Source organism: Aureobasidium pullulans (genome assembly GCF_000721785.1).
Source record: "Aureobasidium pullulans EXF-150 unplaced genomic scaffold scaffold_9, whole genome shotgun sequence".
NCBI classification, from domain to species: Eukaryota; Fungi; Ascomycota; class Dothideomycetes; order Dothideales; family Saccotheciaceae; genus Aureobasidium; species Aureobasidium pullulans.
Window position 1 is genome coordinate 142,520 of NW_021941029.1, and position 25,082 is coordinate 167,601.

General features: G+C 51.6%; 12 protein-coding genes across 12 annotated transcripts; 6 read left to right on the top strand and 6 right to left on the bottom strand.

Annotated features, from left to right (window-relative positions):
- The first annotated feature begins 48 nt into the window (after nt 1-48).
- Nucleotides 49-2,766, top strand: M438DRAFT_405521 (uncharacterized protein). The gene is made up of 3 exons (XM_029909792.1): nt 49-1,093; nt 1,147-2,288; nt 2,345-2,766. Exons 1-3 carry the CDS (start codon nt 503-505, stop codon nt 2,469-2,471), a joined length of 1,860 nt encoding a protein of 619 aa, XP_029760451.1. The 5' UTR covers nt 49-502; the 3' UTR covers nt 2,472-2,766.
- Nucleotides 2,767-2,950: 184 nt separating this feature from the next.
- Nucleotides 2,951-3,618, bottom strand: M438DRAFT_273688 (1,2-dihydroxy-3-keto-5-methylthiopentene dioxygenase; the record flags this gene model as incomplete). Its single annotated transcript, XM_029900655.1, has 3 exons — nt 2,951-3,085; nt 3,159-3,527; nt 3,589-3,618. The coding sequence occupies 3 exons, from the start codon at nt 3,616-3,618 to the stop codon at nt 2,951-2,953; spliced, it is 534 nt and encodes a 177-aa protein (XP_029760452.1).
- A 226-nt stretch (nt 3,619-3,844) lies between these two features.
- Nucleotides 3,845-5,671, bottom strand: M438DRAFT_296503 (GPI mannosyltransferase 4). Its single transcript, XM_029901906.1, has 4 exons — nt 5,495-5,671; nt 5,057-5,439; nt 4,880-5,007; nt 3,845-4,824 (listed from the first exon to the last, which is right to left on the bottom strand). The coding sequence occupies exons 1-4, from the start codon at nt 5,601-5,603 to the stop codon at nt 3,942-3,944; spliced, it is 1,503 nt and encodes a 500-aa protein (XP_029760453.1). The 5' UTR covers nt 5,604-5,671; the 3' UTR covers nt 3,845-3,941.
- Nucleotides 5,672-5,870: 199 nt separating this feature from the next.
- M438DRAFT_345424 (E3 ubiquitin ligase SCF complex, Skp subunit) lies at nt 5,871-7,347 on the top strand. The gene is made up of 4 exons (XM_029905448.1): nt 5,871-6,376; nt 6,433-6,521; nt 6,580-6,920; nt 6,975-7,347. Exons 1-4 carry the CDS (start codon nt 6,313-6,315, stop codon nt 6,979-6,981), a joined length of 501 nt encoding a protein of 166 aa, XP_029760454.1. The 5' UTR covers nt 5,871-6,312; the 3' UTR covers nt 6,982-7,347.
- Nucleotides 7,348-7,936: 589 nt separating this feature from the next.
- Nucleotides 7,937-9,187, bottom strand: M438DRAFT_355218 (UDP-galactose transporter; the record flags this gene model as incomplete). The annotated part of the gene is made up of 3 exons (XM_029907019.1): nt 7,937-8,370; nt 8,433-8,898; nt 8,951-9,187. The coding sequence occupies 3 exons, from the start codon at nt 9,185-9,187 to the stop codon at nt 7,937-7,939; spliced, it is 1,137 nt and encodes a 378-aa protein (XP_029760455.1).
- Nucleotides 9,188-9,683: 496 nt separating this feature from the next.
- On the top strand, nt 9,684-10,301 carry M438DRAFT_237540 (thioredoxin-like protein; the record flags this gene model as incomplete). The annotated part of the gene is made up of 2 exons (XM_029899484.1): nt 9,684-10,001; nt 10,056-10,301. Coding segments are annotated over 2 exons (564 nt in total), but the record flags the coding sequence as incomplete, so codon positions are not given.
- A 544-nt stretch (nt 10,302-10,845) lies between these two features.
- Nucleotides 10,846-11,344, bottom strand: M438DRAFT_209967 (uncharacterized protein). Its single transcript, XM_029899403.1, has one exon. The coding sequence runs from the start codon at nt 11,208-11,210 to the stop codon at nt 10,965-10,967; it is 246 nt and encodes an 81-aa protein (XP_029760457.1). The 5' UTR covers nt 11,211-11,344; the 3' UTR covers nt 10,846-10,964.
- A 113-nt stretch (nt 11,345-11,457) lies between these two features.
- M438DRAFT_296516 (saccharopine reductase) lies at nt 11,458-13,110 on the bottom strand. Its single transcript, XM_029901907.1, has 4 exons — nt 13,001-13,110; nt 12,851-12,933; nt 12,585-12,790; nt 11,458-12,534 (listed from the first exon to the last, which is right to left on the bottom strand). Exons 1-4 carry the CDS (start codon nt 13,033-13,035, stop codon nt 11,479-11,481), a joined length of 1,380 nt encoding a protein of 459 aa, XP_029760458.1. The 5' UTR covers nt 13,036-13,110; the 3' UTR covers nt 11,458-11,478.
- A 191-nt stretch (nt 13,111-13,301) lies between these two features.
- Nucleotides 13,302-14,602, top strand: M438DRAFT_318503 (uncharacterized protein). Its single transcript, XM_029902797.1, has 3 exons — nt 13,302-13,403; nt 13,459-13,741; nt 14,069-14,602. Exons 1-3 carry the CDS (start codon nt 13,351-13,353, stop codon nt 14,555-14,557), a joined length of 825 nt encoding a protein of 274 aa, XP_029760459.1. The 5' UTR covers nt 13,302-13,350; the 3' UTR covers nt 14,558-14,602.
- Nucleotides 14,603-18,008: 3,406 nt separating this feature from the next.
- On the top strand, nt 18,009-20,254 carry M438DRAFT_345431 (uncharacterized protein). Its single transcript, XM_029905449.1, has one exon. It carries the CDS (start codon nt 18,071-18,073, stop codon nt 19,889-19,891), a length of 1,821 nt encoding a protein of 606 aa, XP_029760460.1. The 5' UTR covers nt 18,009-18,070; the 3' UTR covers nt 19,892-20,254.
- A 493-nt stretch (nt 20,255-20,747) lies between these two features.
- Nucleotides 20,748-23,199, top strand: M438DRAFT_210352 (uncharacterized protein). The gene is made up of 4 exons (XM_029899405.1): nt 20,748-21,119; nt 21,187-21,712; nt 21,762-22,344; nt 22,403-23,199. The coding sequence occupies exons 1-4, from the start codon at nt 20,835-20,837 to the stop codon at nt 23,097-23,099; spliced, it is 2,091 nt and encodes a 696-aa protein (XP_029760461.1). The 5' UTR covers nt 20,748-20,834; the 3' UTR covers nt 23,100-23,199.
- On the bottom strand, nt 23,117-25,071 carry M438DRAFT_345433 (mandelate racemase/muconate lactonizing enzyme family protein). The gene is made up of 7 exons (XM_029905450.1): nt 24,674-25,071; nt 24,193-24,562; nt 23,947-24,101; nt 23,796-23,888; nt 23,706-23,734; nt 23,582-23,653; nt 23,117-23,518 (listed from the first exon to the last, which is right to left on the bottom strand). The coding sequence occupies exons 1-7, from the start codon at nt 24,885-24,887 to the stop codon at nt 23,300-23,302; spliced, it is 1,152 nt and encodes a 383-aa protein (XP_029760462.1). The 5' UTR covers nt 24,888-25,071; the 3' UTR covers nt 23,117-23,299.
- Between the last annotated feature and the right edge of the window lie 11 nt (nt 25,072-25,082).

Genomic DNA, 25,082 nt, shown 5'->3' on the forward strand with positions numbered 1-25,082 from the left:
GGCCTGAAGTTGCAGCTTGATTTCGAGCATTGCACAATTACTCGCAGTGTCGGAGCGAGCCAAGGGAGCCATGTCGGGCAGCAGGATCCGGTGAGCCTCAGGGCAAAGCAAGAGCAAGCGCTGGTGAGAGTCTTGGAAGTTGGAGGCAGGAGCGGCGACTCGGCGACCGCTGTTGTTGAGCGTCAGCGGACTGGTGATTGGCTGAAACCGCAAAAGATTTTTGCAAAGAGAAGCAGCAACCGCCACTGGCAGCTGTGTACATAAAGAGATAAGTGTGGAATCCAAGATAATAACCATTCCTATCTTCTTTTCAATACCTTTGATTTATTTCGTTTGATATTGTTGGCGGTGTGATAGCAGCAGAAGCGTCGAAATCAACAAAGGATCTGACGTACGAGCGGCCGCCCCCACCTAACGGAGACCAAAATCCCAACTTCGACTTTTTTCCTCTCCTCGCCCAACACCACCCTCCCTTTGAAAATCATACTTAGCAGCATCCAACATGGTTTCTGCATCCAAAGCCGCCCGTGACGCAAAGCGCGCCGAGACCGGCAAGGCTCCCAAGAAGACTCTTGCTCAGAAGAAGGCCGAGAAGTCGGGCACCAGCACCCCTCTGATCGATGCCGACGGCCAGGAGCTCGACGCCGAAGGTGTCAAGGCCATGGAGAGAATCAAGAAGCTTGAACTCCAGGAGGACGACGACGGTATCTCGGACAGAGTCACAACTGGTGTTCTTGCATCGCAGGAGGCCAGCAGAGACGTCAAGATCACCTCCGCCTCGCTCGTCTTCCACGGAAAGGTCCTGTTCAACGACACCACCATCGAAGTCAACTACGGCCGTCGTTACGGTCTGTTGGGTGAGAACGGTTGCGGAAAGTCGACCCTTCTCAAGGCCATCAACGCCCGCGAATTCCCCTTCCCCGACCACATCGACATCTACCTTCTGAACGAGGGTGCTCCTCTCACCGACCTTGGCGCCCTTGAGTGGGTCGTCAGACAGGCCGAGGAGGAACTCGCCCGTCTCGAGAAGCTCGTCGAGACCATCCTCGAGGAGCACGGTCCCGAGGACCCCAGACTTGAGGAGATCTACGAGGTAAGCAAATATTGAAGAACTAAAGACAGAACAGAGACACTCACACCAAACAGCGCATGGACGGCATGGACCCCTCCACCTTCCAGACTCGTGCATCCCTCATCCTGACTGGTCTCGGTTTCAACAAGAAGACCATCCACAAGAAGACCAGAGACATGTCTGGTGGTTGGCGTATGCGTGTCGCCTTGGCCAAGGCTCTCTTCGTCAAGCCCTCGCTCTTGTTGCTCGACGACCCCACTGCCCATTTGGATCTCGAGGCCTGTGTGTGGCTCGAGGAGTACATGAAGAAGTGGGACCGCACCCTCATCCTCGTCTCTCACTCTATGGATTTCTTGAACGGTGTCTGCACAACCATGATCGACATGCGTCAGAAGCAACTTCTCTACTACGGAGGTAACTACGACTCATACGCCAAGACCAGAACCGAGCAGGAGGTCAACCAGCAGAAGGCATACGAGAAGCAGCAGGACGAAATCAAGCACATCAAGAAGTTCATCGCTTCCGCCGGTACCTACGCCAACTTGGTGCGTCAGGCCAAGTCGCGCCAGAAGATTCTCGACAAGATGGAGGCCGATGGCTTCATCCAGCCCGTCCACCAGGACAGAGTCTTCTCCTTCCGCTTCGCCGATGTCGAGAAGCTCCCTCCTCCCGTCCTGTCGCTCGACGACGTCACCTTCTCCTACTCTGGCAACACCGAGGACAACCTGTACGAGCACCTCGACTTCGGTGTCGACATGGACTCGCGTACCGCCCTTGTCGGCCCCAACGGTGTTGGCAAGTCTACTCTCCTCAACATCTTCACTGGCAAGCTCAGACCCACCAGCGGTGTTGTCTCTCGTCACACCCACTTGAAGCTCGGTGTCTACTCGCAGCACTCTGCTGAGCAGCTCATCCTGACCAAGTCTTCCCTCGACTTCGTCCGCGACAAGTTCCCCCACGTTTCCCAGGATCTCCAGTACTGGAGACAGCAGCTCGGCAAGTACGGTCTCACCGGTGAGGCCCAAACCGCCCTCATGGGTACCCTTTCCGAAGGACAGAAGAGCAGAATCGTCTTCGCTCTCTTGGCCATTGAGTCGCCCAACATGATCTTGTTGGACGAGCCTACCAACGGTCTCGATATCCCCACCATTGACTCGCTTGCCGATGCCATCAACGCCTTCTCCGGTGGTGTCGTCGTCGTTTCTCACGACTTCAGGTATGATTTATCCGCTGATCTTCTTGCACATGAATACTCGACTAACAACATCACAGACTCCTCGACAAGATTGCCAAGGACATCATGGTCTGCGAGCACAAGACCGTTAGACGATGGGAGGGCAGCATCGGCGAGTACAAGAACTACTTGCGCAAGAAGATGTTGGCCAGCAACTCTGTCTAAGGTGGTGCATGACAGTTTTTCTCTACGATCAAAAAGAAAGATACCCGACCCGGTGTTGGTTTACCTCGTCACGAATGTTTTGATGCCAAAGATATGGGGAAGACTGATGAGGTGGTGGGAAAGGGGGATTATACGGACTCGCAACATAGAGTGTGTTTGTCATGGACATCTTTGTCCGTCGGGCCTTTTTTTCCTGCCGAAAAAGCATAGAAGATTGTTTACTACATCCCGTCAAGGCTTCCTAGTGGGCATTTTTCAAGGCGTGGATCTAGTTATAGAAACAATGGATAGGCGTTTTTCTGTTTTATTATTCTACAAGCCTTTTCTCTTACTTTTCCTGCATGATATGTCCATTTTGTTCTAACCAGCTTCTTCTTCCTCATCTTTCTTTCCATCGTGTACATCATGAATAGAGCCGGGATGGGGCGTGTTGACTCAAACTATTCTTGGTTCGTGTCAGAGTTGGGAGCGTGTGTGATTTAGGCAGAGAGAATAGTACCCTCCTCACGGCTCTTGAGGTATTCCTTCCTGAAGTTGTTCTCGTCGGTCTCGGCACCGCGCTGCAGTGGTGTCCACTTGGGCTCATCCTTGAACAATCGCATGGCCTTTGTGTACTGTAGTCTCTTAGTCAGCATTGCTGTCCCACTCGTCTTCCACCTCTGCACTCTCCCTTTGCAATGTACTCACGTTCTTATCATCAACAGTAAATCTGTGGTAGATTCCCGCAGGCATAATAGCCAAATCCCCCTTTTCCAATCTCAATCTGATCCAATCGTCACCCTCGCTCCTCACGTCAAAGTAACCCGCACCATCCAAGATATATCTAATCTCCTCATCTTCGTGAAGATGTTCGTGGAAAAAGACCTTTACTTTTTCCTCGTAGTTTGGGAGAGTGGTGGGGGAGATTGTGACTTCGTCGCGGTTCTTGTAGTTGCGAGAGGATGCGAGTTCGTTTACGTCGTCGAGAGAGGGGAAGTTGTGGCAGATTATGCCGAGTTTGGAGAGGTCGGAGGGGGTGACTGGGCGGCCGGAGTCGTGGGGGAGGCGTTGGTCGCCCTGTGTGGTGTGGTGTGGTTAGATGGATGGATGGGCGTGTGGTGGTGGGAGAAGTGCTTACCTCGATGTTGTCGTACCAGTATGCCTTCATGATTGCTGGAGTGTTGTATTGGTGGTATGTAGGGATAGTGGTGGGTTGCAGGAGCGATCGCGGCGGGGCTGCTTGGAAATTTGAAGATGGGTGGTCAGCGAAGCACGTCATTTTCGACGTGCTTGCCGTACGGAGCGGAACCTCTTTGCATCACCGAATCAACGACTATACCATCATGATTTACGATATGCAGTATATGACAGATCACAACAATGTCAAGAAGAGAAGGAGGTTGACCAACAGCATTGACATTAATTACCCTTACGGTTCTGTTTGCCTCTCTCGTCTGTGACTATCGACTTCTTGCACTTTGTAGTAGAACATTAACATCTCCTTGTCACCTTCCATGCGCCGATTCCTCTCCTTCCAATCATACGCTTCAGAGTCGGCAAAACACCATCGTCGCCAAAGTCCATGTCGTCAAGATTGAGATGGTTTCTGTACCGCCATACTTCTTCAAGGGCAATTTCAGAAGTAGTGTTATTGCTGGTGAACGTGTCGAGGAATGTTGCGCTCAGTGGTGCGAGCAAGAGTGTTGTAGATTTGGCATCGCATTCCACCTCGGCTTTGAGCTCTTCGATAAGGCTGTCGCCACGCATGCCCATCAAGTCTCTGGTCACCAGGCCTTGGTGGTTATCGCCGAGAAGGTAGGTTGGAGGACTGTACGTCTTCCACCAGAAGGCTTGCTGAATACCTTCCTGCTTGCCAACCCAGAGCTGCGCTGGCACGACACCACCTTGATGGAAGACACCCATCAGCAGACCGAGGCAGACATTGAAGATGATCCAGACACTTATCCAGACGTTGCGCATGCGTCGTGGTATAGTGATACTGGACAAGATCAAAGGGACTGCTGGTAGCAAGAAGCGTGCTTCCTGATGTTTGAGGCAAGACAAGGCGAATATGCCGAAGCCTGCCGAGTACATTGGCATACCCATTCTGCATGAGAAGAATATCAGGGGCAGTGCGGGACCAAGCAGTTGAGGCAGGTTTGCAACTACATGCTGGTAGTAAGGATGAAGACCATGTTTGGCGAGATTGCTGCTGTCCATATTGTAAAGCAAGTTGTTGAGAGGTGTGACGATAGCAATTTCACGCAGCTGTGACAAGTGGACCGGCTTCTGGAGGAACCACTCGGTGTCTGTGATAACAGCGAAGAGCAGTGTCGCGGCTGCTGATAGAATCATCACCAGAAGGGAGACAGGTCTGCTCTTTGATTAGAACCTTATTTCATTCCACTTGACAAAAGAAGATAGCTTACCTATGGCGGAAATGCGGAACCAACTGCAAAAGGGGTATCATAACAAAAGGTGGAAAAGTGATGCGGTTGAAAGTGCCCAACACGCAAAGGAAGGCGAGCAGAGCAGATGGTAGGACTCTCGTATGTGCCTGGATTGAGATCAATACGGACCTTCAGCCATGTCGCAGATGAACATACCTTATCCTCTTTAATGCGATTGATCAACACCAAGCACCATAGCACAATCAAAGTCTCGACTGAGTTCGAGAAGGTATGGTTCTGGAAGGTCCAAGTAACATAAGAAGAGGCCACCAGCATTTGGGCAGCACGACGCTGTCTGGGGACATGGATGAGTTCATCAAGAGCCCAATCCTCAAGCACGAAACTCAAGACAAACATCAAAGCACGTAGAGTGTAGTATACAGTGGCGGGAGAGATGCTCTGATATCCGATGCCGTCGCAAATCCATCGTAGCAAAGTCAAGGGCAGGCCATAGAAGATCCAAAGGGGGAACACGCTGCGAATTGGACTATCGGAAGTAAATTCCCAGGTCAAGTGAGAGGCATATCCAAAGACGCGACCTGCACAGATGATGAGCGATTCTGAAGGATTAGACGTCTACAGGGGGCAACACACCTGCGATAACCTCTGGTCCTTGGAAGTGCTCATCCGGGTGGATGTAGCTGGGAGACAGAGCCAAGTAGAGGCGCAGAACAACCAGAAAGAGGTAGGTTCGTCTCCACATAGTTGGAGGCCTACAAAGTTCTCACCAAAAGCGGATTACAAGACAGGGACAACATCTCTTGCTGTCAGAGAACCCGACGTGTCATGGGCTCATTTCTGACCGCCCCTAATTTGGTTTCAGAGTCGTGCACGGTCACGTGATGATAATGAAAGATGGAAAGGCGCATGAGATACATGTATGAAATGTCATGAGTAGTTCTTGATTTCTTTCATTCGCGTTTGTCATGTCTTTCCAATGGACGGTGTGGGTGAACGCCAGTGCCGGTGAAGCAATCGGTTAGGCAAGCGCCTGCGTCGCCTGCATCACTTGCTTCAGAGCTTGGTATTTGAGTCAAAAGATTATTGATGATATAGCAGTGACGAACGCAACACCTAGTTGGCAAAGACAATTGCAGTGAAAGAAGAGTGAAACCATGGATCAGGCAGAAACCTGCACTGATTAGAGCAGAAAACAGCCAGAAGCGTGCAAATTATTGGCCTCAATTGCAAGTGAGGCAGGTGCAAACTGCGGAAATGGTCCGTGCCCCAGGCACCAAGCGCGACCGACTGTACCAACACCCCGCGAGCTGTCTTTGACTCTCACTGAAGCGCCTACATAACCAAAGCACTTCTACCACACTTGTCGTCCTTCATCGACAACTTCCTCCCTCCAGCAAAACTTATATCTATCCATACGCCCAAACCCAACCACACCCCCCACAGACAACAACATGTCTTCTACCGACGAACAGAAGATCATCCTTGTTAGCTCCGATGGCGTTAACATCGAGACTGGTATGCGCTCTCGCTCTTTCCTCTTGTCTGATTCTCAAGCTAATGCCTGTCTCCAGCCCGCATCATCGCCGAGCGCTCCATGCTCATCAAGAACATGATTGACGATCTCGGCAACCCTGGCGAGGAGCCCATTCCCATCATGAACGTGAGTCTCGACCTCACTGTCGCGTCATGCTTTGAACAGAACTGACTCTTTACTCTAGGTCTCCGAGGCAGTTCTGCGTAAGGTGCTTGAGTGGTGCGACCACCACAAGAAGGATGCTCCCCCAGAGAAGGATGAGGACGCCGAGTCCCGCAAGAAGACCACTGACATCGAGGAGTGGGACCAAAAGTTCATGCAGGTTGATCAGGAGATGCTCTTCGAGATCATCCTCGCTGCCAACTACATGGACATCAAGGCTCTTCTCGACGTCGGCTGCAAGACCGTCGCAAACATGATCAAGGGCAAGTCGCCTGAGGAGATTCGTAAGACCTTCAACATCCAGAACGACTTCACCCCCGAGGAGGAGGAGCAGATCCGCCGTGAGAACGAGTGGGCCGAGGAGTAAGTGCTTGTCAAATTCCCTTTCTCGAGATACAGCACACTAACCTCCTTCAGCCGCTAAACACCTCCCACCGCCTCCAACATGTCGTCTGCACCCACGCAATGACATGAAGACCGACCACCCACCCACGCTCGTCTACTGCCCCCCCTTACATACCCACCCTTTGCCTTTCTCAACACTTATGGATTGCATGACGTGTCGCTCTTTAATCAAGAGTCGATACAATGGTCTGGCGTTCTCTGGAGTTTTTCTTACAACTTGCTGGTTCATGCGACATTGATGAAAAAGAGCAAAAGAGCAATCGGCGATGAGTTGCTTTCTTTCAGAACACGATATGGGTGGTGCATAAATTATTACCAGCACACCCATTTTTTCTATACTCGGAATGAGGCTCGTCGAAATACAAATATCAACAGTTTTCTTTCACACGCTTTTGCCTTTACCCCTTCTACAGTGATTTGCTTGCGTCGTGACTGTTGTCTTCTCCTGAGTGGGTAGGCTCCTGTGGGGTGTGGAGATTTGTGATGTTGTGGCCATCACGGTTGAGTAAGCTGTCCAGCCACTGTTGCGTGCTTCTCGCTTGAGCTCTTTTGACTTTAGCCTTCCCTGAACAGATACCAGTAGTGTTGTATACTCGAGAAGAAGTCATTTTCTTTTCACTCGTAGCGATAGCGTGAGTAAGTGTAGAAAATATATATATTCTGAAGGGGTAAACGACTTTACAAAAAGTATGATATGTGATTTCAAGGAGACGACCAACAGACACATCATCATCGACAACATCAAAACCCACAGCCTCCTTTCCCTTTCTAAAAGCTCCTCTAACGCCAGACATGCAAAAGTCCTTTTTGTTCCGCCTCTCGCAGCTGTCTCATGCGGGCATTATTGAGCCGTGTCTATTCTTTTCGGCATTCTCTTCTTTCTCTTGCTTTTTCTCGGAGTCGTTTGCTCTAGCTATTGGCTCGTCCAAGCGCAAAGGTCCTGGGATCATGGAAAACTTGCTCTCGTGTCTGATCTATGACTTGAAGCTGTCCTTCATGCTCTGGCTGCTAGCGCTAGTAATGCTGGTGGGAAGAGTGGGCTTGTTACCCTTGCCCTGCCAGACCTTTGCGAGAGCGTAGACGATACCGGAAATGAAACCGACACCGATGGCGCTGACGGAAGCGAAAGTGACGGGGGCGTCGAAGAAGACGAGACCGGAAATGGCAATGGGGAGCTTGTTGAGGGCACCAACCATGGAGTATGTGGTCGAGGAGGTGACACGAACGCACCAGGCGGAGGTGTAGGAGATGAAGACGGAGGAGAGACCGGAGAAGACCATGGCGGTGATGATGGAGTTGCGCTGGGGAGCGGGGAAGTTGAGGGCGAGGTTTGCGCTGGACCAGTTCTCCATGAAGAGGGAGCAGATGAGGAGGATGGGGATGGAGAGGAGGTTGTTGTAGTACATGGCTGTTTCGAATGTCAGATTAGCGATTGAAGCATGAGGAAAGCAGAAGAGCAGGAAAACGCACTGTCAAAGTCCTTGAAGTTGGTCAGCTTGATGCGCTTGCGCATGCCGAGGACGTAGGCAGCACTGCAGAAGCAGTTCATGGCCATCCAGATGTAGCCAGAGTTGAGGGTCGAGATCTTGTCGCTGGCAGCCGAGCCGGAGTGGCTGGTAAGAGCGTGCTGGATGTCTGCCCACGCGGCAATGACGGACGAGAGAACCATGAGACCAAAGGAGAAGAGGGCGATTCCGGTGACGTTGCCGCCGAACCACAGAACCTCGCCGTATGCGATCAGGATGATGGTCAAGTTCTTGAAAATGGTGTAGACGGGAATGGACAGGTATTGCAGGGCCTTGGTCGAGGTGTAGATCATGCCGATGAGGAGGAGCGAGATGGGGAACCACTTCTTCGCTTCATCGCTGTTGAAGTCTCTGTAGGTGATGATGCCGGCGGATTTGCATGATTGGATGGCTACAATACAGACGACACTCTGCTCGACGTGTTAGAGCAGTTCAAGCAGGGGCTCTCGAGCTTGCGCTTACCTGTACGGCGAGGAGGAAAAAGTTGAGGTTGAAATCGAGACCGCTCAGAACGTATTTGTTGGTCGTGGTCATGAGAATCGAACTACCGCAGTATGCGAGGATAGCAATGACGGGGCTGTTCAATTGTGCAGCTGGGGGAGCAGCTGCAGGCATCCTCGGGGCAGCGTCGAAGGCGCCATTGGGCTTTTGCTCGCCGAGCTCGATTGTGTAGTCTTCGTTCTTCTTGTCGTCGGACATTGTTGCGAGCACTCGTGGGAGGTTGTGGTGTGGACAAGGAGACTTTGACGAAAAAGAAGAAAGGCTGCCTGTGTCCTTTAACGGGTGGGATGCGCGTCCACACTCGACCCCTGTCTACTGAACCCTTACTGCTATTATTATAAAATAAGATTTCCGTATCGACTCCTTCCCACCTGCCATTCAGGTGCCTAGGAAGAAGCCACCGCTCTCAACCACGACCGCGCCGCCGTGCCCCTTTCAGCTCTCGCTCCAGTAGTTACTGCTCGTGTCATCTTCTTGGACCGTTCCCCATCCAAAGTGCCATGTTTCATGGAGAAATATCTCGAAGCATGCTCACGCCCGGCTTGGCACTCCGGGAAACTTTGGTCGGATCTCTGCCGCAACCACGACCCTAGCCCTACCACTAGTAAACCCATCTCGACTTGATCCTGGACAAAACATCGAAACGTATTTCCTACACGAGACCTGTTTTCAACTCAATACACACACACTTGCCATGGCCTCAGTCGATCCCAAGGTAGCCGCCGTGCTAGATCGCAGCAACCAATACGACAACTCTGACGACGAAGATGCCCTCATTGCTGAGCTCGAAGAAGACGAGTCCTCTCTGGCTGCTTTCCGTGAACAGCGATTGCTGCAGTTGCACGGCGAATTGGCCCGCGCAAAGGCCCAGCGCAACTCCGACTACGGTACCTACACCGAGATCAAGGATGAGAAGCAGCTCATGGATATTACCACCTCGGCCAAGCTGTGCGTCGTCCACTTCATGAAGCCCGACTTCAACCGCTGCAGAATCATGGACCAAAGACTTGCCGTACGTGTCTCCCTTCTCCTACCATTAAACCCTACTCTCTAACCCTCATAATAGGCACTTGCGCCCAAACACTTCGATACCCGCTTCCTCAGCATCAACGTCGAGAATGCCCCTTTCCTCGTCGTCAAACTCAAGATTCAAGTCTTGCCTTGCGTCCTTTCCTTCATCGACGGCGTTAGCAGCGATAGAATAGTCGGCTTCGAGGGTATCGGCTACAAGCCGGACTCCTTCACACTGCAAGAGCTTGAGGCCCGCCTCTTGTCTGCAAATGTTTTGCTCAGAAGCAAGATGGTTGACGAGGATGAACATGCTATGAGATCGGGCGCTCTTCGTTCGGCAAGCGTTACCGAGGACTACGACGACGATGAGTGGGATTGAGCTACAACCAGCATCACTCTTCTGCTATGCTTGGTCCTCGTCTTGCGCCAGAGACTACGGCCACTGCGCCTCGATGCCTCAAGAACTGTTCTTGTCATACCAAGGAAGCGATTTCGCCATTGGAAACGAATACCCCATGATCGGTGCGGCATCAAGGCAGATTGTAGGAAACAATCTTTGCGATGGCTCGCACGATATGGCGGAGCAAACAAGACCATGAAGGCCCATCAGGAAGGCACCAGGCCAGAAGCCTTCGGATCCTATGCTGTTCGCTACGATCAGCTGAAGTGGCATCCCAAGCTGCCCCCAGCCTTTTTGGAGAGTTGGTCCACAGGTAGTTTTATGCATGCTCTACCAATCGTCGAACACGATCCGATATCACGGCAATTCAAAAGCTAGAGCAAGCGGTGCTTCGCGCTTCTGCCTCTTCTCCTTCCTCCTCTCAACTATCCATAGAACTCGACGGCAGAAACTTCCTTCGAATGTACTTGTGCTGTGCACAACCTTCTCATGTAATTGCACCTTTTTGTCTGAGTAGAGCCAATTGACTCGACCGCTTCTTAGACGCTAGGTTTTCCACATTCATCACGTACGGCCACAGTCAGCTGAAAACCGGGCATCCCGTCCGCTCTGCCATACATAAGCAGTTGAACGGCAGATTAGTACTACGGTGGGTGACCACGTGGGAATCCCTGCTGCTGTACGTTTTGCTCTCATCCTTTTTGTTTTGCTCTTCTGGTACGCAGTAGTAGCCGCTCGCTCCAATTCTTTTGCCTTCTGTGTCGTCGTTCTTTTGTTTCCGGACCTGTAAGCGCAGCTGGCGAGGGTCATAAATCAGTATCAACTAGATAGAGACTGGGAGGAAGGAAGAATCAAGCAAGCAAGGAAGAATCGGCATCTTTGGGCTTTGTCACTGACCTGTTCGGCACGATTCGAGATTCCCTCCAAACTGACCAAGAGAATGGAGCAGCCAAGAGTAACACTTTGACTACACAGTGAAGAGCAAGGAGGTCAGTGGGATATAGCTCGAAACGTAATTTTGTCATGACATTCATGGTTCTATATTCTGTCGAATATACATCTTTCTTCAATCCGACATTTACAGAGTCTTTTCCTTCATCTCAATGCCGTACTTCTCCTTGAGCTCGAGTCTCAAAGGCTCAACGATCTCGGGGCTCATGGGAGCAAGGACACCCTTCTGTGTAATCTTGCCGTCAAGGACCTGCTGAACGGCGACGGCACAAGGGACACCGACGAGCTTGGCCATGGCGCTGTAGCCCTTGGGGTCACCGTACTCGACCAGGGTAGAGGTGCGAGTCTCCTTGGCACCGTTGGCGTGGGTGATGCCGAAGCGGTGCTGGAGCATGACAAGATCACGCTCGCCCTCTTCGTACTGCATCTTCTTCTCGAGGGTGGCGCAGAGGGTGTCGAGAGGGTTGCCGCGGGGCTCAATCTTCTCATCCGAGAAGAGACCGATCCACTTAAGACCGTTGATGATACGGTCCTTCTGCTCGTTGTCGGCGAAGCTGGTCTTGGAGCTAATGGCCCAGACGAGGTCCTCCTCGGTGTGGCCGCTGCTGCCCAGAACCTGGGCAGTAGCCTCCTTCCACGTGAGGGTAGGAGCGTCGGCGAGAGGCTTGAGGAACTCCTTCTCGGCGTCTTCCAAGAAGCCCATGTCGACAAGGGCCTTGATGAACTCGGGGAAGCCCTGGTAACGAAGGGTACCACGGATGATGGTCTCAGCCTCGGGGATAGCGTAGCGCTCTCTGTAAGGGGTCGAGTCACGGTTGGGGTAGGCGACGAAGGCGTAGCCGGGGTAGATGAAGTAGGGCTTAGCAGTAGCCATGAGCTCGGGGCCAGCAACTTCGACGATCTTATCATCCTGGAAGTACTTGGCCTGGTTGCGGAGGGCAAGAAGGACACCACGGCTGCTCCATGAGAACTTGTAGCCGAGAGGATTGTCACTGCACTCGGGAGCGGGCAGACCACCACAGTAGCTGAGGAAGCTGGTGATCTTGCCACCGGCCTTGTGAACCTCGTCGATGGTCTTGACGGCGTACAGGTGGTCGATACCGGGGTCAAGACCGATCTCGTTCATGACGGTGATGCCAGCCTCCTTGGCCTCGGCGTCGAGCTCGAGCATGGCAGGAGAGACCTGGACGAGTTAGAGGAGCGGAAACAACGAGAGATGTGGGGTTGACTCACGTATGAGGTGGTGACAACGTGCTTCTTCTGGTTGATGGCAGCCTTGATGACGGTGGCGTGGTAGGTGTAGGGAATCAAACTGATGACAACGCCGTTCTTGCCAACCTCGTGCTCGAGGGCAGCCGAGTCGTTGACATCGAGAGAGATGGGGCTGCAGTTCTTGAGGCCCTCACAGAGCTTCTTGGCCGACTCGAGGGTACGGCAGGCTGGAATGGCATGTCAATGACTGTCGTGTACGGGACGATGCGTACGAGGTGCGTAGATACCAACAGTGACCGAGATGTCGGCGTCGCTCAAGATCTCAGCAGTAGGGCGGGTGACGAAACCAGCTCCAAGAAGGAGAGCCTTCCTGTGGCAGAGTTAGCATGTGTCCACTCTTTGACAAGAGCTGTGAGGCCTGAGCTCGACATTCTTACTTGGAGCTTCCGAGAGACGGCAGCATAGCATCCATTGTGAATATGTGATCAGAGGGTATCAATTGAGAGGTATACAAAAAGATGCAAAGATTTAGAAAACACGGCCTGCGTGAATGACTGATTGCAGCGGTTAGGGACGGTCAACCAAAAGCACCTCCGATGCTCGGCCTGAGCTGCCCATGACGAAACAGTTTTGGAAGGAAGGTGGGGGCCGACGGCCGATATTCTGCCGCTCCGTATCCACAGCGCGCTTTCCTTTCTTGACAACTTTCATCCAAAGCTTCTTCTTTCTCTCTTTCCTCTATCTAGCCGGTGCTGTCTCAACCGTCTTCATCAACACTGCCGTCGCAATGTCGTCGCCTTCAATCGCAGACGCGTTCTGGGCAGCACCGCCCATTGCTAGGTAACACGCGCACTCCATCTCTCACGCGTTCAATCTTCTGACTCTTCTTTCACAGAACCCTCACAGCAGCTACGCTTGTTCTCTCCGTCAACTTTTGGCTCATCCCCATCATCAGTTCCTACTACTTTGTCTTCGTTCCCCAGTTGGTGTTGAAGCTATGGGTCCCTCAAATCTGGAGACTTGTGACTGCCTTCTTTATCACTGGCCCTTCGCTGGGTTTGATCATGGATCCATACTTCCTGTTCACATACTGCAAGGCATTGGAAGTTGATTCCAGCCGCTTCTCTCAGCCAGGCGACCTGTTTGTCGCTCTGGTCTTCATCTGTAGTGTCATCTTGGTAAGACGCGTCGCTGTTTTTCTTTTCATCTCTCCCTTTGCACACATCACTACCCCTCCTATATCTGCCCGCCCAGCCAAATACATAGCTGAAGCGGTTCCTGGAAGGAGGGTAAATTACCGTTGTACTGTGTCATGGTCCGTCATTCGCAAAATCCAAAAGGGCCATGATGGAGTATGACCGTGGTGGGATTGCCCATTGAGAAAGCTGCTCGGCGATTCCTTGGTCGAATCAGTGGTTTTGGCACCCTACATCTCTTCACCTGAAGCTCCTCTCGTGCTGTCTTGATCTATTTGCGACTATTACAGTACTGATGACTACTCAAAGCTTCTCACAGGCATCGTCTTTGGCGGAGGCTTGCTCTTGGGTCCGCTTCTACTTGCCCTCGCCTATTTGCATGTGCAAGATGCTCCCGATGGCATGATGACTTTCTTCTTCTTCACCATTCGCCGCAAGTATCTGCCCGGATGTATGTTGCTGGCAGCCTTCCTCATGGCAGGTCCCAATGAGGCTATCAAGCAAGCCTTTGGTCTCGCTGCTGCACACCTCTACGACTTCTTGACCAGAATTTGGCCATCGTATGGAGGTGGCACCAACCCTATCAGCACACCACTGGTTGTGCAGCGTTGGTTTGCCAGGCCTGCCGGCGCAAGCACCACACGTGCGTATGGCACCGCCTTTCAGAGTCGTCCTGCTGGCTCTGTCGGCGCCCAGTCTCAGACAAGCAGCTCTGGTGGTGGCGGCGGCTGGACCAGTGGCTTCACTTCGGGCTCATGGGGATCAAGAGGACCTGGCCGTAGACTTGGTAGTGATTGAGCAAAATATCATAGCAGTAGTCATCTAATGCATCTATCCCTCGTCATCATTGTACCAACATATCATCGTACTGTTATACATTGTTTTATAAATGCTGTCTTCGTTCGTGGTGTTTCTGTGTATATCCTGCAGTTCATGGTATTGGCAGATTTGCCTTCTCTACAGCTCGGCCAATTGTCATGCAGTCTGCATGGGTATGATGAGACTTAAGAGTCTGGATATCTTGTCAAGCAATCACGGTAACCTCAGTGATCTTTCTCATTGTCCGCACAGTGGTGTTTGTAAACTGGGTTCTGCTATTTTGTGCCAAGTCTAGCTGTTGGGGTGTGTTCAGTTGATTTCTCTGGTCAAGAGATCGTCAAGAGGAGAAAGTCGAGTCTCATGGCCAAACACGGCCATAACCCATCGCTGTCGGACGTATCGCCAGTCTTGAATGCCTTAGAGTCGCTCAGAAGAGATATATAGATCAATACATCCGTGGTTGGTAGAGTAGAGAGCGTGGTTCGCCATGAACAGGGTCACCCAGGCACCAAAGGAGATGGTCAAAATTCGGGAATCCCAATGACACATCTCGACCATGAGAAGTAAGCACGAGAGGTGATGGACATGAAGTTCGTGACCATTGAACAATTGCTTCAAAAACTGCCTCTGGATCGGAACGATTTGCTGACACGGACGTTTTCGTTCGAGCATACCTACGACTGCCCAGGACGAGAAGACGCAACTCATATCCTGCAGTCCAATCGGGTGTAGCAATGGGCTGGTAGCCCGAGACCATTACCCGTGGTCAATCGATTGCTTGTCTTCACCTCAGTTTTGCAACCTGAACGATGGGTTCACACACCTTCCCTCAGAAGACTCTACGTCGAGCACCACCCAAGAATAGTCGAGCCGAACGTACAGTATTCAGAAAGCTGAAGGATTATGCAGAATCTGACGAGACACAAGCAGTAGTCGATTCGGACTTGAGCGTCTATGCGACCCATGGTCCCTTCAGCACTCTTTGCCTCTCATCAGTATAGCATCCTGCTATGCGATGGTCCGCTGCATGTATGGATGAAACGGAAGACGAAGCAGACTTGCCGTCGGCCAAAGCCCTCCTTTATCTTTGAGACTGGTCAGTTGGCGATCATAAAGCATAAGACCGAGCAACCTGGTTGCATGTAGATTGGTGACTTCTTGCGCACATGGGAAATCCTGAATCCTTTGACCATCTTACTTTGTTCATCGGCCAGCATGGTCGCACTGCGTTGAATGTTGTCGAACCGGATAAGTATGTCTGTGCCACACTGGACTCGAGCCGCCAGTGTTCTTATTGGCCATATCGCTGGACCTTTCTCGGTGTAACACGGAAGCAGACGTCCGCACACACTGCGCGAAGAACATCGAGTCTGTAAAATGACTGACTTCTGACCACGGTTGCACAGGACCTCTTGGCTTGCCTGGAGAACAAAAAAGACGGCTGTTGCAGGCATCCGTTGCTTATTCTGCTCATAATCGTAACTGCTTCAGAGTGATCGGACCAAATGTTGCGGCGGGGTGTGTCTGAGGCTGGAAGCTCTAATGTTCCTGCCGTCGGCTTGTATAACGAACATATGGCGTACTATAGTCGGTGAGAACAACATGTGTTGCAATTGCCAAGTTCAGTTAGAGTTGTGATAAGCCGAGCATGGTTACTGATAGTGATTTATTAGTCAATAACCGAGCCAGTCATCTGTCTGGAGGTGGTTGTCAACTCTTCAGAGGTTAGATGGAGTTTCTGTGTGATATCGTGATAATTCGTGACAAAGTGGAGCACGGGTAGGCAATGTCATCTTTGTACTTTTGGGCTGCTGCATCACGCCTTCCGACTCTCCGACTCTCCGGCAGACAGGCAATTAGGGCCGCCCAAGCGGGGGGCTTATCAGGTACAGACTACATACTGCTCCCATTGCTGTTGGTTGGCTAGGGGCTTGTAGGCTTCTTGACCGACACCTGGTAATGGGGTTAATTCGTCAAGAAACTGAGCACAAAGCTGTGGGACACAGGGAGCCCCTGAGGTGATTGAATCAGCCAGGCGTTGTGATGCTCTGGCTGTTCTCCGAATAGCTGTAGCAGTAAGCAATCAATCAAACCAGTCTGCTGTACAGCACTGCCGGAGCGACCTTGCATATCGTGCGCGAATTGGCAGCTATCAGGGTATCGGTTACCTGCAGTAGAAGATGCATTAAAGAAGTGGGTCGTTGAACCTGGGTTGCTTGTATGCATGCTGGGAGGTGGAGGCGAAGGAGCGACTTGCCTGGGGCACGCAATTACGAGCTCAAAGGGTCCCCTGTCGGATTAGAGCGTGGCCGCTGTCAGTTCTGTCACCCCAAGCAGCTAATGCAGTATGGCGCATGCAGTGTTCTCATCCAAAGTGCCGTAATGTGGGATGAATTGACGAACTCGGTGGAAGTAAAATCCAACGACAGCATGGCGGCAGGGTCCAAGTACGCAGACGAGCACCAAGAAGCAGCAATCCGGGCGAGCTGGGCTCGTTCGGATAGATTCGAGTCGATTGTCTAGGCATGATCGGCACGACGGCGCAGAGGTGGTTACCAAAAGATCGAGGGCGCGTGAGATGTGACGCAATGTGGGGGGTAGCTTTTCCCCAAACACGGTTTTCTCATTCTCGATCTTGGGGTGAATAATCGATAGGCATAGAGAAACATCACTCGCTGACCAGTGGACGAGTGGAATGAGAGAGATTTAGGGGACAGTGTGGAGGAAACAGTGGCATGGGATGCGGTTGAGAGAGAGTAAAAAGAGACAGATGTTTATTCGGTTGGCGTCGGGATCTTCAAGGTTCACAACCCCAGAGGAGTTCCCCAAAATATCCCCAGATGGGCCATGGCATGTTCGATGGAGGACGACAGCAGCGCCAGCTACTGGACGTTGCTTCTTTTCGCGCTGGCAGGCACGCAGGACCGCACGATCTTGACTGACTTGAGTTCCCCAGGGGATTGCAGGCGGCCCCCCTTATGCAAGCCGTGCATGGTTGTTCTGATCCGATGTGTCGCCGTTGACCCTATATTGCCCCGTCGTCGTACTGTTCTGCGTACGAATCATCACCAATTACGTCTGTTGCTCCTCTGTGCTTGGGAGGCGTAGACTGGCGACACTCTCCCGTGCTCTCTCGTCTTTCTATTGTTCGTAGGCCGTACACGCACAGTTCCCGGGCCGTGTGGGAAATAAGCTTCTCCAAAAAGGCCGAAGAAGGGCAGCCGGTCTAGCCCCGCCAAGGAGGAAACGAAGCAGCGCGCGCTTTGATCAGGAATTGATGCTTTGAAGGTGAATAATCCCTCTCCATCCTTTCCTGCTCTTGCTCTTGCTCTTGCAGCTCCCCCAGCATCACCTCCACTGACCCCGTCGTCTCTGCCAGCTCCCAGGATGCCGCAGCTTGTTCAATTGTAGCCGTCGACTGCACCCACGCTTCTCTTCCACCACGACCTTTCGCTTCATTTCCCCGCCTCGCCGTGCGCCACGACCAACAACATGGCAGAGGTTTTGTCCAGGTCGCGAGACGACCAATCCCAATCCTACTATGTTCAGTCAAACCCGACCTCTTCTTCGCTCAAACGCTCCCACTCCTCCAGGACCTCGCTGCTGGTCGGCTCGCCGCCTTCGACTTCGCACCGCACCGCTTCCGAGCCTTCGTTTGAGCACATCGGCTCTCTCAAACGCTCCCTAGCTTCTTCTGGCTCACTCGCTGCCTCTCGCCAATCCTACTCGGACTTTTCCCAACCCCAATCCAACTCGAACAACAACTTCTACAGCCAGCAGCCAAAGCTCTCCTTCGAGATCGGAGGCCAACAAGACACCGGCCTGGCCTTCCCCGCCTACGACGAGGTTCAATTCTTCCACGAAGACGAACCGCTGGACCTCCCTCCCAGCCCTCGGCCCGAGGATGAAACTTCCGACGCCGACTCCAACGATGGCAGATGCGACCGAGACGACGAAGACGACGCCGGCAGCACTACCGACACCACCCGTTCCGACTCGCCGTTACCAACTCCCACAGTGGCCGACGACACGGCCATCAAACACGAGCCATCGAGACATGTCGACTACCTCTCGCACGACTGGCGAGAGGAAGACATTTGGTCCTCATGGCGGCACATTGTGTCACAGCGCAAGGTCTATGGTCAAAGGTCGCGCCTCGAAAATGCGTCATGGAGAACGTGGGCCAAGTCGAAATACCACCTACCAACCGTCTCCCCCGAGACGCTCAATTGGCTCAAAGAAAGCGACGTGACCTGGCTCTATGGCCCGCTGCAGCCCGCCTCGACCCATCCCGTAACCCAGTTCTCACCCGACCCCAGTCCTCAGTTCTCGAATTCAAATTCATTCGCCCAGAAGAAGCCAATTCTCAAAAAGCGAAGCATGTCTGAAGTCATGCTACAGCGCTCGCTATCAACCTCGTCTCTCGTCAAGCAAGCCGCCGCTGCTGTACAAGCCCAACAGTCTTTGCCTCCATCTAAGCGACCTCCTCTTGGCCGCTCGTCTGCATACCTCCCCACCGCCAGTCTGATGGTGCCTAGCGGCAGAGACCAACTTGACTTTTTAGATCTGGGCTGCTTCTCCCCACGTCCTTCATCTGGCGATAGGTCACCATTCGAGTATCCCAAACGCCACATTCGTTTCGATGAGAAGGTCGAGCAGTGCATTGCAGTTGAAGGTAAAGATGGCGAGTTTGGAGACGAGAGTTCTGAAGACGAGAGACCAAACAACGACTCCGATTCCGACTCCTCTGACGACGGTATTGTCATGATGAGACGTCCTAAGAGAAAACGACCAGCTCGAAAGCCTTTATCCAGGAGTACATCCTCTAGCAGGACCATTGAAAAGCTTCCATCGACTACCCTCAAAAACAAGACGGAGCTCGTCGAGCCTCCTCCACAGCCAGCCGCATCTCTGACTCGCTCATGGAGCTCTAGCAAGCTGCCACAGTCGGCCTCACAAGAGACCCTCAAGCCGTCAAATCCTTCCAAAAATCACATTCTACCTCCGGATGACGAAGAGAGCGAAGAATTGGATTCAGATGATACAGAATCACTTAGACTAAGTGCATTCGCGAATCGACGAGACAGTGTAGCCGTGCACAGATCACGGACGTCAGGTTCGCCTTCTACAACACCCTCCGAAGACGAAGATGAAACTCCTGGAATGCGCCGCAGTGCTTCGGGAATGTTCATGCCTTATGAGGAGGACGAAGATGATATTGTCGCTGCTGGCCTCTTCGGCAAGGTGAGTGACACTCTCAATACTGCAAAAGACATAGCCCATGTAATCTGGAACGTCGGGTGGAGAAAATGAGTTTTTTTTTCACGTGTTGGGCTTTTTTCTTAATACGGAAGGCGCAACATTAAATAACAGAGGGGGACGGTTGGGACTGGAATCTTGCATTTGATTGATTTTGAGTAAAGGCGCATTATGGAAGGTGGTGGCTATACAGTGGTCTCTTGGGTTTCCGAAGCGACGACCTTTTTTTTCTTCCAGCATTGAGCGATCTTTTGTCTTCTTTTTTCTCTCTCCTTCTTGCAAATTCAGATGCCTTCATTCATGTACTTATACTGTGTTTTTTAACAGGCTCAACAGCAGTGATAGCCAGAGCTGCGTCCTTTACGATCATGCCACAACGTGTTGGAAACGGTTCCTGCCTGGTAGCATCTACCTACTACTGTACCTGTGTACACCAATCCAGTGGCACGCAAGATACAACAGTGACTTGCCTCCATGCATATATAGCCTGCAGATACGATAAACCCATCAATCAGAGGTGGCAAGACACGCATGAGACCTTGATAAGCCAAGAGGCTGGTATCGTTGATTCCTATCTCGCAAACCAGGTATCATGAGAGATGCTCACCAAGCTTCGTGCATGGCCAAGCATTGGTCTGGCGATGGAGCTCTACGGTATTCCTGCGCAGTAGGATTCCGTCCAAAGTTGTCGACAGGTCTACCTGGCTGTTGTCTCTTCCCACCATCCGGACGGGCAATTCCATTTGTCCAGGCAACCTTCATCTCGTTCTCGTCTCGTGACACAGACGACGAAGCACCGTGTGGTGGTGCATGGCTTCACTGATTCAGTGCCATTCTGGTTCCGCACGTCCCCAGGCTCGGCTTGAGCGCGGATCCAGCTAGCGCCCGAGGGGCTGCTCTTGTCCAGCCCTCGCAGAACATGTTCTGGAGTCAATCCCACCCATGCCACTCCTTTTCGCACGCTGACCAGTGAACAAAAATTCGGCATTCTGGCCGCATGCAAGTCGGATCCATGGCCGGTCCACACGATGTCCGATCCATTATCGCTGGCATAGCGAGCGACTCCGAATCTTCGCGCAAGCTATCCGCCTATCATCTACAGTCACTTGTCGTTGATCCTTCGTTTGCGCGTGCCTTTGTGCAGGCTCAGGGCGTACCTGCGTTGAAGCAGGTTGTCCTTGAAGAGAATGGAAATGCTCTTGCCTATGCGCTGGGTAGCTTGACGCGTCTGCTGGAGATGGACCTGGGATGGGACCATTTGAGCTCAGATGTGATAGAACGTGTAAGAATTAATTCAGAAACCTACCCTTTGAGAGATGTAAATTCTTAGATTTGTTGTGATCAATTAGGCTGTCCAAGTTGTCGTCACTCGCCCTGTTATCAATGTCCTCCGCAATGCGCTGCTTCTCTTGGTTCTGGTGGTATCACGACCGTTCGACCCTTACAAGTTGCAACAACCTTCCGAGGATGAATTTGGATTCAAGGCTCTGGTTCCGCTTTTGCAGGTCCACTCAAACTTTCTCGACTGTCTGGTTGATAAGCTGGCATCTGCTGATCATGCACTCTGCGCAAATGCTTTACATTTGGTGAATGCATTGATGCGAGACTCTGTTGCTAATGGAGGAGAAACCGAATGGCCCAAATTCATCAACAGGCTGCAGGAACTAGGGGTCATCAGTGGTGTTGAAAATCTCATGCGCGGTGACTCGCTTCAAGAGATTGCTAGCCCAATCCTTGAGTTCCAAAGTTTGATGAAAATTCTCTTCGCTCGCTGGAGACACATCTTGGTGGATCTTGAAAAGACCGAGCATCGCAAAGCTCTCAAGGAGCTTCAAGTATCTAGCTTTCCTTCAAACTACCAAGCAAGTCAACAAGGTATGTTGGGAGTAGTTCAAGTCTTGAATTTCGAGCTAATACTTCCAAGATCTTGATTCAGACAAATGGCAGCGTCTAGGCTTCTCATCCGACAACCCAGCAGCAGACCTCGAAGATGCCAGGTTTTTGGGCATGATGAACCTGACCGAATACGTCCGCAGGAACCGAGACACGTTTCAAAGGGAACTCCTAGAGCAGAGTGTAATGCCAGTGGAGCAGCGCTGTCCCATTGCAAAGGCAAGTCTGAGTGTTACCATGGTCCTTTACGAGCATTTCGAGATAGCCAAGATGGATGGTCAAGATCCTACAACGAACACCACCACTCCGGACGACATTAGAGATGCCGAGAGACTTGCAAAGCCACTCCTGTTGAGGTGGGAGGACGTCCACGCGGCATCGCTTAACGCCTTTATTCGACTTTGGAAGGAGGCAGGTGCCACCACTAACGATTACCGCAAGATTGAAGACCTTTCGCGACTCCTCATCAGAACCGTCCTCGGACAAGTCGATAGAAGAGCATCCATGGATCAGATCGAGGAGCAGCTTGGAAGCACAACTCTAGGCAAAGTCAGAGAATGGCAATTGCAGGACGTTTCACAAATCTACGAATATGCTTGGGGACAAGACTTGAGGTAAGAGCTACTGTGGACAATCGCACCCCGCTTGTCACTTGCTAATTTAGACCCTCAGAAAACTCCGCGAGCAAACCCATACGGATGCACTTTTGTTCATGCGTGAGCAACGTATCAAGTGTCTACTCCAAGGCTCCTGGTTTCCCATCATCTCCTCAGCGACATCTCCCTCGGACATATCTATCACCTCTTCAGATTCGCAAAAACCGCGAGTCACCGCATGGCGCTTTGTCCGCCTTTCGAACGACAGGAAATACCTACATCACGCTTCACACACCAAAAAACTAGACAAAACACCACAACTTCATGAGCTTAACGAGAGACTCGATCTCGAGACCATCAGCTCTGTTGATTCGAGTGTGGCCAGATCAGATGTATTGATCGGCGAAGACGCGAGCAGACCTTCAACCGACAAGCATGCCTCATCTGCAGGAACAATCACACGTTTGACGATCTTCGGCGCTCCGAACGCCTTTGCAAAAGTCCAGTCTGGGGAAGCAGTATTGCTTGAGTTAAACACCAGCAGCTCGTCACTGGCATCAGAATGGCTAGATGGCCTTCTCATGCTTCTGAACCAACAGCCTATCACTGCAGACACCAACAAATTGGTCGACTTGCTCGAGCAGTGGAGTTTGACAATTCGAATGTTGAATCTGCGGTGGGAAGACGTGGATTGGGAAAGAGCTCAGGACGACAAGCAGTTGCCTGTTCCGAGTAGAGCTGGACTGGATGATGATTTCTGGTATGAAATGTGACGGAGAGAGGATATAACAGCATCTCTTAGAATCGTAGCTTACAACATATCTGTATTAAAGCATAATAGATCTTGGTAATAGAAAACCGGCCGCCCCTGCATTCTCATAACGATGAACTTACCAATGAGCAGAAACGGAAGGTGAGACCAAGAAATTTCTCGCGTCGCCGCTTCCTCATCCGACCAGATTCGGATTTCTCATCACCACTCTCTGAGGGCGCCGTCGACACCGACAAATCCTTGTAATGGCCACGGCTCTGTGTTCTCGGCTACTCTCCTGACGGCCTCTTCATCAACCTCAATGCCCAAACCAGGTCCTGTCAAGGCATCCAGATATCCATCCTTGACTTTGAATACTTCTGGATTGAGTACATAGCTGTGGATGTCGTGTTCACCAGCCTGAACATTGTAATGAATGCCCTTTTGATTCAGTTTAGCATATTACACGTGATGTAAACAATAAATGGTTAATTCGTTACTTACCACGGACATTTCTTGGATCATATGATTGGGTGTGCAAAGACCGATCTGTAAGCATGCTGCAAGGGCGATGGGCTGGAGAATATGGTCAGTGCTGCGTCTTGGTAAGGATATTAGAAAGACTTACTCCTAGAGGGCAGTGGGGCGCGATAGCAACTGCGGTTATTTTGTAAGCATGACTAGTCTTCATCGATCTAGACGTGAGACGATTGCTCACCATCATATGTTTCGGCCATGGCTGCAATTCTTCTGATCTCAGAGATACCTCCACAATGCGAGATATCGGGCTGAATGATATCAACCGAAGCATCTGTACATATTCAGCCTTGTAACTCTCTATGCGTATGAAAGCGCAGTCGATGACTCACCTTCGAAGAATCTCTTGAAATCCCATCGACTGTATAGTCTCTCACCGAGAGCGATGGGTGAGCTCGTGAGATTCGACAGCTGTTTTATGCCCTCTGGGTGCTCGCTGAGTAGCGGTTCCTCCAAGAAAAGAACGTCGCAGCCCTCCAACTTACGCCTAAGGTAGCCAGTCAGCACGGTGTGTCCAGAGAATAATACATAAATCATGAGAGAACGCTCGTCAACCCATGGAGTCTGTTCAAACTCACGCCAACTGCTTGGCCATAGCCTTGTGAATTCTGCCATGGAAGTCGACAGCGACATCAAGTCCCAAACTCTTCACAGTCTTGACTCTCTCAACAGCCGAGTCTAGTCTGGATGGCGAGTCCAGCCACCCGACATCCTCCGTTGCATTCATCTTGACTGCTCGGAAGCCTTGAGCGAGTCGTTCTTTACCAGCTTCTGCCACCGAAGACGGACGATCGCCTCCGATCCAAGCATAGACTTGGACCTTCTGTCTCACTTTACCTCCGAGTAATTGATGGATTGGCACACCAAGCTTTCGAGCTTTGAGGTCCCATAGTGCAATATCGATGCCGGCGAGAGCACTCATGAAGACGGGACCACCGCGGTAAAAGCCTAGAGTCCTCGTTAGCACGAAATATCGAATTGCCTCTAAGTATGCTCGTGTGACGAATGACTGTCATGGTCCGGAATTGCTGAATTGGAACATCACGTGTAATAACATACTCTTTCTCCACGCCTGTTGCCAAATCTCTTCGATGTCATCAGCCTCGAGGCTGAGGAAGCGGTCGATGTATCCAAGAAGAGTGCCTTCTACAGCTTGAGTGTGTCCTTCCAAAGTTGCTTCTCCCCATCCAACATGACCCTCTGCATCGGCTATCTTGACGAACAGCCAGCGGGGCTTGACGCGAAAGTACTCGATTGTCTTGATTGGTGCCATCGTGGAAGTAAATTGGTATATGAACAAATTCAGTCGCCTAAGGGATTCAGTCTTGGCTGAGTATGAGAGTAAGGCGCGATCAAAGGTAGACGTGGTTGCTGTTTGATATGCAAGATGGTGCACGGAAAGAATGCCGACTCGCGTCTTGCTTCCCCGAGCGAGACCCCACCAAACGTCACTCGCAGATCTCGGTTA

Bases quoted from the DNA above. Each gene is read 5' to 3' on its own strand.
- M438DRAFT_405521 (XM_029909792.1), top strand. From the start codon at position 503: ATGGTTTCTGCATCCAAAGCCGCCCGTGACGCAAAGCGCGCCGAGACC. The intron at 1,094-1,146 runs GTAAGCAAATAT...CACACCAAACAG, and splicing joins GACTTGAGGAGATCTACGAG to CGCATGGACGGCATGGACCC. The intron at 2,289-2,344 runs GTATGATTTATC...ACAACATCACAG, and splicing joins GTCGTTTCTCACGACTTCAG to ACTCCTCGACAAGATTGCCA.
- M438DRAFT_296503 (XM_029901906.1), bottom strand. From the start codon at position 5,603: ATGTGGAGACGAACCTACCTCTTTCTGGTTGTTCTGCGCCTCTACTTG. The intron at 5,440-5,494 runs GTGTGTTGCCCC...TCATCTGTGCAG, and splicing joins AGGACCAGAGGTTATCGCAG to GTCGCGTCTTTGGATATGCC. The intron at 5,008-5,056 runs GTATGTTCATCT...ATCTCAATCCAG, and splicing joins ATCGCATTAAAGAGGATAAG to GCACATACGAGAGTCCTACC.
- M438DRAFT_345424 (XM_029905448.1), top strand. From the start codon at position 6,313: ATGTCTTCTACCGACGAACAGAAGATCATCCTTGTTAGCTCCGATGGC. The intron at 6,377-6,432 runs GTATGCGCTCTC...GCCTGTCTCCAG, and splicing joins TGGCGTTAACATCGAGACTG to CCCGCATCATCGCCGAGCGC. The intron at 6,522-6,579 runs GTGAGTCTCGAC...TCTTTACTCTAG, and splicing joins AGCCCATTCCCATCATGAAC to GTCTCCGAGGCAGTTCTGCG.
- M438DRAFT_209967 (XM_029899403.1), bottom strand. From the start codon at position 11,210: ATGACCCTCGCCAGCTGCGCTTACAGGTCCGGAAACAAAAGAACGACG.
- M438DRAFT_296516 (XM_029901907.1), bottom strand. From the start codon at position 13,035: ATGGATGCTATGCTGCCGTCTCTCGGAAGCTCCAA. The intron at 12,934-13,000 runs GTAAGAATGTCG...ACTCTGCCACAG, and splicing joins CCGTCTCTCGGAAGCTCCAA to GAAGGCTCTCCTTCTTGGAG. The intron at 12,791-12,850 runs GTATCTACGCAC...ATGCCATTCCAG, and splicing joins CGACATCTCGGTCACTGTTG to CCTGCCGTACCCTCGAGTCG.
- M438DRAFT_318503 (XM_029902797.1), top strand. From the start codon at position 13,351: ATGTCGTCGCCTTCAATCGCAGACGCGTTCTGGGCAGCACCGCCCATT. The intron at 13,404-13,458 runs GTAACACGCGCA...CTTCTTTCACAG, and splicing joins GCAGCACCGCCCATTGCTAG to AACCCTCACAGCAGCTACGC. The intron at 13,742-14,068 runs GTAAGACGCGTC...GACTACTCAAAG, and splicing joins TCATCTGTAGTGTCATCTTG to CTTCTCACAGGCATCGTCTT.
- M438DRAFT_345431 (XM_029905449.1), top strand. From the start codon at position 18,071: ATGGCAGAGGTTTTGTCCAGGTCGCGAGACGACCAATCCCAATCCTAC.
- M438DRAFT_210352 (XM_029899405.1), top strand. From the start codon at position 20,835: ATGCAAGTCGGATCCATGGCCGGTCCACACGATGTCCGATCCATTATC. The intron at 21,120-21,186 runs GTAAGAATTAAT...GTGATCAATTAG, and splicing joins GCTCAGATGTGATAGAACGT to GCTGTCCAAGTTGTCGTCAC. The intron at 22,345-22,402 runs GTAAGAGCTACT...TTAGACCCTCAG, and splicing joins GCTTGGGGACAAGACTTGAG to AAAACTCCGCGAGCAAACCC.
- M438DRAFT_345433 (XM_029905450.1), bottom strand. From the start codon at position 24,887: ATGGCACCAATCAAGACAATCGAGTACTTTCGCGTCAAGCCCCGCTGG. The intron at 24,563-24,673 runs GTATGTTATTAC...CGAGGACTCTAG, and splicing joins GCAACAGGCGTGGAGAAAGA to GCTTTTACCGCGGTGGTCCC. The intron at 24,102-24,192 runs GTGAGTTTGAAC...TGGCTACCTTAG, and splicing joins GCTATGGCCAAGCAGTTGGC to GCGTAAGTTGGAGGGCTGCG.